Below are 13,508 nucleotides of genomic sequence, written 5' to 3'. Positions count from 1 at the left end.
AAGATTTATTTCAAAGGTATCTTGATCATTAATTAAATATGTTATGGCTTTCCATTCCTTTGGTTTATCTGTTCAGGTTTACATACTATAAATGCATTATTTATGTTTTCCCTTAAGTGCTCAGTACTGCCAGGATGCTTCTTTTAAACTGGCACACATAGCAAAAAAAATTAAAATAAAATAAAAAAAGAGAGAGAGAGCAAACTTGACACTGATTAGCTGCAAAGGAAGCCACTTGTGCCCAAATGTGCCTTTCTCAGGTGTGTTTTAATAAACTTCCACTGGTAAATAAATAGACAGCAATGTAGACAGATAGATGGTGGTATTGTTTAAACTATGACAAATACTTTTTCATTAAGGTAAGATTAGTTTGTTTCATTTTTTTCTAGTTTCATCCTAATAATGCAGGACACTTTAACTGTACTTAATTTTACTATTTAGGGCAAGATTTAAATAGATCTGTGGTGAATTCCTTTACTTTTTTTTTTTTTTTTTTCTTTTTATCCCATGGTAAGAACTATAAAAACGTATTGAAAGCTCCTTTGTCCCTGCTCCAAAACAAAGCCAGCAATTTCATTGTAATGCTTCTGATATATATAGAGAAGGTTTCCCTTACCATTTGTTTGTTAGAACTTATTCTTCTGTGCTGAAAAAAACGGACTGGCAGTTTTATTCTTTTGTAAGTTACCTGACTTTGCCTGAGAAATTCCGCTTCTTGTCATCACCATGGAGTGAAAATGTCTCGTACAAACGGGTATTGTTCCATGTTCTACAATTTTGTAAGTGAAAACCAGTGGAAAGCATACTCTGAACATCCAAAAATATCCTTAGGAAAATATAGCATCTCATTTCTTTTTCATGTTTTGTGAATTATGTTTGTCATGTGCGTTAATTACAAAAATGATGATTGCACTTTCAAAGTTAATGACACTCAGTAACAACAATTACTGTATTCTGAAATGATTTAACAAAACAACCAAAACCAACCAACCAGCCCAAATCTCTCACTGGAGACTTGTGGTTCAACAACGTCACACCTTGTTGAGCAGACATTCTGGGGCTCGAGAGGTGCCCATGGCAGGGTTGCTTTAGAAGTTGTGGAGAGAGTTGAGAGAGTTGTAGAAAGAAAGCTGGGACTGAACACTTCAGTGCTACTGCTCAGTTTCTTTGAGCTCTTTTCTACAGGAGTTGCCTCTTTCTTTTTGGCAAGGTAATCGCCTCACAAATTGTGCTGCCACTGTCTGATGACTTGTATCGGATGGTAATTGGTAGCGAGGTGGTTAATTGTTAATTAGTTGTTCAGCAACCAAATCACACACTCAAATGTTTTTCATAGATGTAGCAGTTCCTAAAACACAGCAGCATGAAGGTAAAAATGCCTTAGAATTCAGTCGTCTTGAAGGTTATTTTGTACCAGGTCAGACCTGGAAGTTGTCATTTCATTTGTTCTTGAAGTTGCTATATCTTTTTATCGTAAAGTGTGCTGTGAGAGTGTCATGGTATCTTAGTAGTGGGATACTCCAAAATATAACACAGATCTCCTATAAAAAAAAAAAAAAAGGAAAGCCCTTCTCCAACCTGGACTCTCAGTGAGATCTTTAAAGAGTATTCTTATATTTAAGTCTCAAAAACACATTTATAATTCAGACTTGTGGTGGTCTATGGTGTTATTTAGTTTGACCTTTGTAAAATAAAATAATAAATGAAAAAAATGCTTTTTCTGCAGTAATGATTCTGTGCAGACCTAGCAGCTTTGTTGTTGCAAGAATACTATGCTTTCAAAGCTTTTCTCTTTTTTCCTTCTGCAGAGTTCAAATCAACAGATGAGTTGTGAAAGAGAACAACTAAGGGTAAGTGCAACAACATGCAAAGCATTCTTTTAAACAGTAAGCAGAATCTAGTTTCTACTATTCTATTAACATAATGATGGACTGCTTTTTATTTCTATAATTTAAGAATTGAACATATTTAGCTCAGTTTATTTCTTGCTTGTTGGTAAACGTTGTAAATATCTTGGTGTTAAACAGCTACAGGACATACAGGCTTAATTCCATAACTTACGTAGAATTGGTAGTAAATACCTCTTTATGGGAAGTTGCTTCACACTCAGCATGAAGATTTAGTAGTGATAAAGGTCACCCCATTCCTCAGACTGTTACAAAAAAGCAAACGCTGTCCATTGGGTTGTTTATGATATGTGTGCTTTCAGATACAAATTAATGCTATGAATACGCAAGATCTGGAAAAAGAGGTTCAAGTGTTTTGTGTGTGTATTGGTTGTGTAAACAGGGTAGATTTCCTGAGCATAGGTTGTGAATCTTTATTTTTCTCTTCCCCTCTTCCCATATGGAAGTAATGGTTTCAACGAGCCTCGTTCCCTGCTCCCATTAAATTCTACAAATGCTACATATCTCTGCAGATGTTTTTTCAGCATATGTATTTACTTATGCAATAATAATGTTTGTTTGGAAAGGCACAAGAGTTTTTTTTAAATGGGAGGTGTGGAGAGGGAAGCTCTTGGGTCATCTAAAGAGTTGCTAAGCGGAGCTACATTTATTAAGACCACTTGATGAGCATTTTGAAATCCTGTGTTCAAATTGAGAAGAAGTGGCAGGCCTGAAGGAAGTGTATTCTCAGGTTTTATAATTGAAAAAGCAGTTTCGGAAATAGAAAAAGTAACATTTCTTGTTTGTAATTTACTAAGTATTGGCAGTGCCTGCATGATCTGCTAGCATAAGGATTGTACTGTAGTCATAAAGTTAGTTGTACAGTGTTCTTAAACATTTATCCATTCACTACATTCATCAAAATGCCTAAATTCTTGAACTGATCTTCCCCGTATTTACACCATGATTTCTGGTAAACATGTTATGCAAGAATGATATGTCACAGTCTTGTTTGTGGTTCTTTTCTTGCTGCTCTGTAACTGCAGTGCTATTGAACTGAAGGTGGAGTGGAGAAGCTTTGTTTTATCAGCAGTAATATCTCAGTAGAGCAGCTGTCAAAATTAAAACTTTGCTGTAGAACTGGAAGGGCAGTCTTCAAGAGGTGGTGGTGCCACAAGAACAAAGAATGTTTTCATTTGTTTTTATTATGTTTTCTTCTTTAAATGAAGAAGAAAAAACACTTTGAAATAGAAGGAAAGAAAGCATCCAACTGTTTGTTCAAATTTGTGTGTAATTTTGTAATTTATGAATGAAATATGCTGCATTAAGAGGTTAATGTATCTTCCTATTCCACCGTTACCCATTACATCTACTAGCAATCAGCTTGGGGCTTATGGTGCCTTTGTGTCGTGTGAAGACGTGCCTTTTCATGACACACGAGGAACTTAGTTGGTTAGAGACGTGCTTTGTGTTTTTCCATAAGATTATGTACCTTTCCTCCAGTGCTGCTGGATGTCCCTGTTACACAGCAGGCAGCAATTAGACACAGCTCTTCCTAGGGCTGGGAGCCATGCGAGCAGCTCACTGCTCCAGTGTCAGAGCCTGCAGCCACTCTCCTAGAATAAAGCATTTACTGAAATGAAAATGTTATTCATATTAGAGCCCCTAGCCATTAGATATTAGCAGTGAATGGCAATTCTGATTATAAAGTATGTATACTTTAACCTTTTTCAGCTGAAGCCTTTGAACCTAGGCTTTATGCATTGTACTTGAATATTTTCAATTATACTCATCTAACCTGTACACAGGCTGAAGTGGAAAGCTATGGGATCTGTAAAACAGCAGGTTTTTTTTTGTTTGTTTGTTGTTATTTGTTTTTTTCTAGTTTATGTACATAACACATGTTGACTTCAGTATATTTCCATCTGACTCGGAACAAAATTTTGGAAAGCATTTCTGCCATTTTTTTCCCCTTGGAAACTATTGGATTTACCATGCAATGCCATTAATGTTTTTTGTTTGTTTGTTTTGTTTGTTTGTTTTTAACCGTAATTTCTTTTCTTTTTGCTTTCTATTCTGGCTTCATTTAAATTAAGTTGTTCTAAAATGAATAATTGTGTCTTTAAAAGGAAACTGAACCGTCAGTATCTCTCTCCAACTCCATCCACACACTGCTCTTTGTATTTTCTTTAAAGAAAGTAATGATACTGCTTAGTCCCCCTGGTTCTGTTCTCTGATCCTGGTTATAAATCCCTTTTCTATACAGTTATACCCTATCCTCCTCCCTGACTCTTTCCTACTTATTGTTCTGTGAGTTGCTGTGTGTAGCTGAATGTAATTGTCATTCTGAAGCACTGTAAGTGACCTCAATAAACCCAGACCTCACAGTGTGCTCAAAATACTTTTAAAAAACTTTTATTTTCATAATTAGGGCCACAAACAGTCTTTAAAACATGAACAAGACAGTCTTAGAGACTAATTCACGTCTGCGAAGAAAACTAGAATGCCAGGCTTAGGTGGAAATAAGCTGCAGTTCACAATAGTGTAAAAAAGCATGGTGACAGCCTCACAAATCTGCTTTTACTGAACCTTATTGTTTTGACTTCAGATTATTGTTTTTATCATAACAGAGTGGCGTTATTTGAACTTGTAGCTTAAATTTTGCTGAGTATTACCCAACCTTCCTTTCAACATTCGTTATTGTGCATGCTCAACTCAACATAATTGTTTAAATTGAACTGTGTCTGTATTTGCATGCATGATTTTTTCCATATAAATGAACGTGTTTGATCCTTATGCAGCAATATTTGATGAACATTTTTAAGGTGGGCATAGAACAATTTTAAGCTCTAATATTAGAGGGCTTTTTAAATGCTCCTATGAAAATCAATAAAGTCTGATGGCAAATGGTGTTATTAACTCCCATGATCTGCAATTTTAAATGACACAGTTGTTGCTCTAATTAACAGCTTCTTTCACAAATGCTTATTATCAGGATGCATTACACACTGTCAGAGTTCCTTCTCTGGCCTGGGGTGTATGAAGCTCAGTATCCTACTAACATCTCATAGTTAATATCAGCTTATATTTGAACTAGTACTCTGATTTTCAAAGAGGTAAACAGAATTTTTTGCATTCAGTATTGTTTTCTTTGCCTTGTCTTTTATATCATACATACAAAAAGCTCTGAAACCAAAACTGTATTCAAGTCTTGCTAGGTAGAGAGAAAGCAAAAGCAAATCCACTTATGTCCAGCATCATTTTTAAGCAACTGCAATCCTGCAGTATGTAGCTTTCTTTTTGTCTTCGTTCAGTATATTAATGCATCAGGCCATATTTATGTTGTTGTCAAGAGCTTAGCTGTGTAGATTGATTCTGACAGAAACTTTGTGGAGAAACTTTTTAAAGCTCATCATTGTGGTGTTAGTATTCTCTGGTGATTTTATGTACGGCGTTCCTCTGCTGCACTAAGGAAGTAAGCTGTGAGCCAGCTGACAGATGCTCATTTTTTTAATGAGTCTTAGCTGAGGGAAGAAGAAAAAAAAACAGCAACTGGAGAAGAGAATCAGGTTGGGAGTGGTTTGTGAAGAAGGTGTTATTTTTGAGCACTTGTTGGCATAATTTACTATGATTATAACAAAGCAAAAGTGATGTGGTGGTTAGCCAAAGAACCTGTGTTTTTCTATCTCTACCTCTTCCTGCTCAGAATCACGGAAAAGAGAAGCTGTATAAGCCTGATCCATAAGACACTGTTGTCTTGTCTTGTTATCAGGAAGCAATGCAGTCAAACTGAGCAACTAGGTCTGGCCATTAATAACACACTATTCTACGTTTCCTTCTGATAACCTCTTGATATGCATTTGCAAACAATGTGTGTATGTTTTACCTGGAAGAGTAATCTGGGGCTACCTGATCTGATACATTCCTCTCTGAAAGGGATAAGGGATAAAAGGAAAAAAGCCAAAGTGAGCCATTAGATGGCTCAATCTGATGTGTGTTAATTACTCATTCTGTTAGGCATTTACATGCATCAGACATGCTTAAAATGATCCTTCTTTAACGTCTGTAGATTTTCTTGCAGTAAGCAATATGTGTCATCCTCCATGTAGGTGTATGGTGAAGATACAGGTAGGTGAGATCAATCTCATTGTTTCTTTTCATTCCCAGTCTGTATTACACATTGCCATGGAATTAAATTTGGGTAATCTTAATCATCATCTCATAACCCGCATTCCAAGTAGTTCCATAAAGAGTAATTTATTACATAATTGAGGGAGAAAAAAAAATAAAAATTAAAAAAAAAATTGGAAATGAGATCTAAAGAAGAATAAAAGGTTTTTAAATTGCCCACTAATTTTTGGGGGGAGGGGCTGATTCCAGAGAAGGAATTTCATATAAATTTTTACCTAACTTGAAATCAATGCAATGTAATGAGCTGAATTAAGCTCCAATTAAAAAAAAAAAAAAAAACATAAGGCCCATGTGTGTCAAATACTATATGAATTTAAGAGGTCGTCTTAGGGAAAAACAAAAGGTCTGCACCAGTTTTGGTGAGTACTGCACAATTTTTTTTCAACTTTCTTGATATATATTTATATTATAATGATATTATTATTAGGGTTAATATTTGCTTTTTTTTCTGCTTCTTTTATTCTAAGAATAAGTCTTAAAAATATGTTGCTATTTTTTTGCCATCTTTTTAAATTGTGGTTGTAGGCAAGATGGAAGGTGGCTTTAGTCAGTGGTGTAACACAATTCAGAAAGCTTGAGTGGAGGTGGCAGCTTGCTTGTCCTCAGAGGGACAAGCATCACTTTTCTGGAGTGTATGGTGTGCTAAAGAGGAGAGCCTTATTTCTGGAATCCAATCCCTCTTTCTTGCTGTTGGCATTTGGTGGTTTTTGTTGTTGTTGTTTGTTTCTTTTTGTTTTATTTTTCCTTGGTATTTCAATAAAGCTTTTCTGGGTTGGGCAGTGGGTTCTGTGTTTTTTTGATGTGCAGGAAGTGTTCATACTGTTTGGCTTTTCAGTAGACCAAGCTGAGAAAAAGTCAAAAAACTTTTCAGTCATTGGTAGATAGGAGAGGGCTGGATTTTGTATGCTCTGTGGTTATACTACCTGCTGGATTTCTGTCTTCGTTTACTCATCTATTGAGTAAATAACTGAGTGAATAGATTGGCGGGGGAACAAGACAAGGATTGGAAATACTATATTAAATGAGGAAAGAATAATTTACATCAACAATCCAAATGATGTAGCGTTATGAAGACATATATTCATTGGGCCATATTGACTTCTTGAACCAATATTGTTTAAAGTAGAGAGAATGAAAGAATATTGATTGTAATATGGCTATCGTGTTCTAGTATTGATGGTAATATTCTTTTTATGTTCTCTGAAGTCTTTTCACATCTTACCTGCTTAAACTAGTCACATTTACTTCTCTACTAAACTTATAATGTTTTTTTAATCATTTGCCAAATCCTTAAAAAACAGCAAAACAGCACAATTAAGTTAATCCTACAGAAAGAAATGGACATGCATTCAAAATTAGTAAGTGTGCATATACCTACAGATATGAATATCTATGTTATATATGCAGTATAGTTTAAGAATCCAATCATACAGACAGTTACACAATCACAAGACAGAGTGCATGCCCCATACTGCCTATACAAAGGGTGGATTCTCAACTGCTGATGCGCTAGCTTTTTAAAAGAACTGTATACTTGTTCTTGGCTCCTTGAAATTTTTTTGAGGTAAGAAAACCTGGACAGTAATTGTATTCTGTTGTTCTGTTCTGCAGCAAAATCCCAAGTTGCACTGAAAGCCAATTCTTTCTGTGTGTTCAACAGAAATGATTTTCTTAGAACTGAATCCCAAGCAACATTACATAATCTCCAGGAAGCAGGATAGAGAAATAAAAATAAGCTACTCCAAAAGAAAAAGCAAAGCAAGCAAGAAATCAATTGTTTTAGGGAGCTGAGTCCTCATGACTCAAGCAGAGCACCATTCCTCTTTTTAGAATGCAAGTGAAGAATTTTCAAAACACCTTTATTTCAAATTTACTTGAAGCACAAATACATTCTACAGAAAAGGGGGTGATTAATTTTTCTCTTTTTAACAAAGTCCCAGCAGAACTTTGAACAAAATTATATTCCAAATGCATCTTTCATGTTCCACTAATGCAGGTAATTAAGGTCCTTATGTAAAGAGATAACTAAAGATGTATTATAAATGTGAAATGAAATGCCAAGTAGACTGTTATCCATAGGTAATGGACAAAAACAGAGTTTCTCTGTACTCATAGCTTCAGCGGGGCAGCCTGCAGCATTTCTTTTTCATGCAGTATTTATCTGCTTCTTTGACTTCTTAGGATCTCTTTTGGTATAATACTGAAAGTATTAAAGAAAAAAACAAAAAGGCTTTCCTATCAAGGTGACTTTCTTACTTGATAGCAGCTTCCCTCCAAAGAGCACATAATTAATAGTTTTATTAAGTTGATTTAGTCCTTCCTTCTGGTTGGCTTTACCTACATACTATACTGTACAGCATGCACTATTCTTCTTTTTTTCCAGCTCAAAGTACTACTTTCTACTATCATTTTCATCTTTGTTAAGAACCATTTATACAGCACCGTGAATTAAAGACGCTTTAGAAGTATGGGGCAGGATGCCTGCTTTGCCCCAAACAGTTCAGAGTTCAGATACATCCTTGATTTCTGGTTTATGTTCTTACTTAATGCAGGTAGACTACTTAATGCCCAGTTTTATTCTCACAACTTTTTGTGATGCAATCACAACTGTTTTCATTTGTTTAAGTGATTGTTTGTTCACTATGTAGCATGGAGGCTCTGCAAACACAACCTCTGCTTACTAATAATCCCAAGCATATATTTTTGGGTATATACACTTGCATCTAAAAGCTGCCTGTGCTGGAAAACATCTGAGTTTGGGACCATTTAACTCTCTCTTTCCCCTTCATCCACCATCCCGTTTTTTTTCCTGATACCATAACTGGTTTTTTTTTTTCCATTCTTTTTAATGAGATTTCTGCAGACATTTCATGTGCTATTGTCACAGTTCTGCAGTAAAATCCTGGCAGCACATTCTGTCATGATGCCTTTTAAAAGGTAATTCTTTCTATTTTGAAAATAGGAAGTGATGCCTACTATATGATTTTCAGATTTAATGGCTGCGTATATATATATATGTAGTTTTGATAGTTTATTCAGTACATTAACATTATGACACCTCTGACCGACCTGAAATAACCAAAAATGGTTTCTCACTGATGGCTTCTTTTGAAAAGATAGTATAGAATTATCCTAATTAATACAGGAAAGTATTAAGGTAACATTCTATTATCAGAAATATTTTTTCTATTTTTAGAGGTGTCTGTGACTTACAAGATACTAATTATATAAAGATACGAAAACATTGTCTTTTGTTTGTATTCACAGAAGTTTGCATATAGTTGTTTTTCAGTACTGGAAAATTACTCTGTAGACCAGAAATGATTTATGCAGATGAAACCAGAGGTGACGTGAAAGGTTCATAGTGTTCATGAATCAGTGAGCAGCAGTCAGTTCAAACATCTGATAAAAATCATTATAAATAAATTGTACTAAAATGCCCTAGCAATAAATTCCTCATTGCATTAGTTAGATCTTCCACTTCTTCCCTGCTACTGCTTTGTGTTCCTGAAGGCACTGAACAGTCCCCTTCAGCAGTTCCACACTTGAAGGACTGGGGAGGGAAAAATGGAGTGATGTGGAAATTTGGGGGAGAAGTGTGAAGTGAAAATAAGTCTCTTTGCACCAACTCCATCAGGAGTAATTCTGGGGAGCAAGAAAATGGCTATGATAAGAAGCTCCTTCACCATATCTAAAGGCCTGTGATAGAATCAGTCAAAAGAATTGGCTTTAGTCCTTTTCCAAGAAAACTTCAATAACCCCCATTAATAATACATTTAAGGGGATGAAATTGTAGAAGGAAAAATATTTCTAGAAACTGTCTTATTAACACTTCTGTAATTACGTACACCATTTGAGCAACCTGATCTAGTGGCAGGTGTCTGCTGGAGCTAGATGGGCCTTAAAGGTCACTTCCAACCCAAAGCATTCTATGATTCTCTGGTTTTCTGATTGTAAATTCTACCCAGATGCTTGCCACATTCCTTTATTGTTCTATTTATTCTCTTGCTGAAACTAAGACACAGTACTGATGCATTCAGGAGCTCTCAGCTGCACGGCTGGGCCTTCCTCCTGCATGGCTTGGTGCTGGAGCTGCAGCGAGTGCACGTCAGTTCCATTTCAGGAAGAAGGACAAAAGAATTGGATTCTGTACCAAAGAAAAAAGGCTTAAAAGAGGTATCTGAGGCCAAGAAAACTTTAGCATATGCTCGGTTAGAGTTTCATGGTCTCTGAATTGTATGTTTGAATTTGCAGCTTCCGTAATCATGGAAAACCTAAATTCAAAACACTGAGCAAATGTGGAGATGCAGTACAGGCTGGGTCTGAGTTTAATCCTCACAGTGAAACAACACAGAATATCACCACAGGGTGCACATATGGGCTTTTGTGCAGTCTGACAGAGCAGCAGCTTGACTCTCTCTGTCTTTAAAGGGCTGCATTAATAAACTCTTCTCCTTTAGAATTCCCTTGCTTGACATGCAGGTCATAATGGGAAACAAGCCTTGCTTGCTACTGTTCCTTGCTCTGTACCTAACATATGCTTTGGCACATGTCTGTGAGTGTTCTTTGCTTTTTTTTTCCATATTGGCATGTTAACTTTTGTGTGAAAAAATCAAAGCACCTTTTGAAATGCTGCAACACTTATTTGTAAATGATCACTCTGCAGAGTTTCTGTGGGTTAGCAAAGTCCTGCTTAGTGAAAAGCAATTAGCGACTGTGATGCCTTGATCAGCATTTTGCAATTTACTTTGTGTGTAAATCCCCACTCTGTGTGTGGATTCCGACTGAGACTAATGTAGTTCTGGAGAAAATAGTGGCACTGTTACCTAAGGCTGTGGTCATAGAGAATGCTGCTCTTTTTATTTATGTGCACAGCTTTGTTTGAAGACAAAAAGCAGCAGATGTTTGCTCGGCCACTTGCTGGTGCTCTCCTTTAGTCCAAGTCAAGGAAAGTTTCGACAACCTTTTGTCATGGGAAGTGCTTCAGAACTGTGGAATAATCTCAAACTGCACCAAAATGTTTCCACTGTGTTAGTGGCTTGTCTGAGATAATGAGAGGTAGTACTGGAAAGTGAAGAGCAATCGCTCCTTGTGATGCTGCTGGAGAATTTCCCTCCTGAGGAAAGAAGCTCATCTCAATTTTCACACATACTCAAAAACAAGTATTTCCAATCTAAACTACCAATTTATTAAAAGAGGAATCTATATCTTGAATTGAGAGTAAGATTATATTTCCAGAATTTCATTGTACTTGGAGTAAATTGTAATGTGTTTCATTTCATTTTGTTCCAGTGCTGATATGTGTGTATTTGCTGTTGGAAATTGTTACCTTTAGGTTTTGTTGCTGGGAAAAAGTATCCAATTGATGTGAACCGCGTGAACCCCTTAGGAAATTAGAAAATACATCAATTCAGGGCACTTCAGAGCACAAATTAAATATTTAGTGTACAGGCTGGATCCCTCCTAATAGAGAGGGTCTGATGTAAGCATGGCATCTCTGATGTATAGCCAGTTTAATAACTGAATCGTAGAATCCTAAGTAAATAGACAATAGGGTGAATATTTTGATTTCAGACGAAGGAATAGAACAGAATGATAAGTGAACTTTACAACAGTGAGTGTGTGTACTCAGGGAATCCAATTTCACATAGCTGAATGATATTTCTGATGGGATCTGAAGGCTCTAGGTGGGCTGACGTGCAGGTTTGTGTGCTCCTTGACTAGTTCATAGGTCTTTCAGTGTCTGTGCAAGTGGGTATAGAATTAGAGGACCAGTTGTTTTATGATGTTTGATATATAGGGACCAAAGTATTCAAATCATAATGTGCTGCTGGATGCAGTACACAATAAGCTGCATATTCCCAATGTTTTGTTACCACTGTTGAAATACTGTAGGGGTATACTGACCTGATTACTGTTTGCAGTGCAGATTCGGCTGGCTCGGTGTGTTCCTTGGAGTACTTCGTGTGCATTTATCTGCAGTGTGGTTTTACAGACTCTGAGCTGTAGAGTACTCCAGTAAATACAGGTACTTCTTTGCAGGTAGTTGCACTTAGCTTTCTTTTAGAAGCACTTAGTCTTCAAAACCAATTTAATTGAAAAAAAAAATCTAAATCCAGAAATGATAATTTCTCCTTTCAAGATATCAGTGTGAACAAGATGGATAACAGAGTGCAGATCCATTCACGTGAATATTAACAACTGAGGGGACAAGCCGAGGGACCGTGGGCTCCCACTCACAGTTTGGACTGGTAGGCAGAAAATTTGCCAAATATGTTCAGAATGATCTCAAAAAATCCTTTGAAAGCATTGCTGAAAAACGGCAGAACAGAAGCATTTGGACACGGGCACATACAGCATGTCACATGTTTTCAGAAAACACTGATACAGCCTTAGCTATTGTTTCATTACTGATTTGTCCTAATAAACAAATGGTTCCAGTAAACATCAATGGTTTCTGGAAAAACACACTCTGAGAACTGTAATTGAATCTCAAGGTAGAAGCCAAGAAAAAGAAAGGGCTATGGAGAAATAGACTGACATAAAGATGATGGAGAGAGTCCTACAAGACATAAAATGAAAGGCAAGCAAAGATGCCCGAAGTATTTCAATGCCCTGGAAGGCAGCCAAAGAGGCATTGATTTATTAAAGAGTACCATCACAACTTCCTTTTCTCAATGCGATGGTGCCATTAGCAGCTCCTTGAACAGTCTGTGTGAGAAAGAGCAGTAGGAATTTCAAACAAAACACCAAAAGAAGGCCCTGAAGCCAGTTACTTCCCAGACCCATACTGCTGCCAGATCATCACTTGGTTGTGTACCTTAATGGAGAATTCAGGGTAAAGACTCTGTGGGGGGCTCCCACATGTGGGTTCCCTGCTTATTAAACAAAATGCCTACTCACTTAAAAAATGACCCTAACAAAAAACAAGTAGTTTTTTTGCATCCAAGAATGATGTGATGTACGAAAAGTAGTTTTAATGAGATAAGTAATACAGAATTCATGAGTCAACAGTTCAAAATGGCAGTCAGCTGTTTGGTTTCATAACTTGGTACCATTCTGGCAGACAGTAATATATAGGGAGTAGCTAGTGCAGTTAGCATTACCTTTTTTTCTGTCTCCAGATATCAGAATTCTCTTATGTCATTTCTTTTTCTGATTCTTTCGCATTTACACACACAAGTCAGTTTCTCTTGGTTTTCTTGAGGAGGAAACAAGGGCATGTCCAAAGTGTGGTGCAGCACCACATGTGACTGCTTTGTGGATTTGATGTTTGAGGAAGTAATTTCATTTGTTCCCCTGTAAATCTGGATCACGTTGTCAGAATTAAATGCCCAAAGGCAGTGTCTCAGTTGTGGCTGAGGAAGGAAGGGCTTTCAGCAGTGATGTCAGGAGCTGCTGAGTCTCAACCCATCATGTATCTCTGCTGGA

General features: G+C 36.7%; 1 protein-coding gene across 17 annotated transcripts in view; it reads left to right on the top strand.

The window, feature by feature from the left end:
* The window catches only part of RBFOX1 (RNA binding fox-1 homolog 1), a 748,795-nt gene that overhangs the window by 382,443 nt on the left and 352,844 nt on the right, over nucleotides 1-13,508 (top strand). For 12 of the 17 annotated variants that reach the window (XM_414942.8, XM_046900794.1, XM_040647583.2 and 9 more), the window contains one exon: nucleotides 1,809-1,850. The exons of the other annotated variants lie outside the window; for them this stretch is intronic. In XM_414942.8, coding sequence (XP_414942.4) covers nucleotides 1,809-1,850 — 42 coding nt within the window. The remainder of the gene's footprint in view (nucleotides 1-1,808; nucleotides 1,851-13,508) is intronic. 17 annotated transcript variants of the gene reach the window in all.

The sequence above is a fragment of the Gallus gallus genome, chromosome 14, assembly GCF_016699485.2.
Source record: "Gallus gallus isolate bGalGal1 chromosome 14, bGalGal1.mat.broiler.GRCg7b, whole genome shotgun sequence".
Taxonomy (NCBI): Eukaryota; Metazoa; Chordata; class Aves; order Galliformes; family Phasianidae; genus Gallus; species Gallus gallus.
The sequence above is the reverse complement of the archived record's forward strand: the minus strand, read 5'-3'. Positions and strand labels throughout refer to the sequence as shown.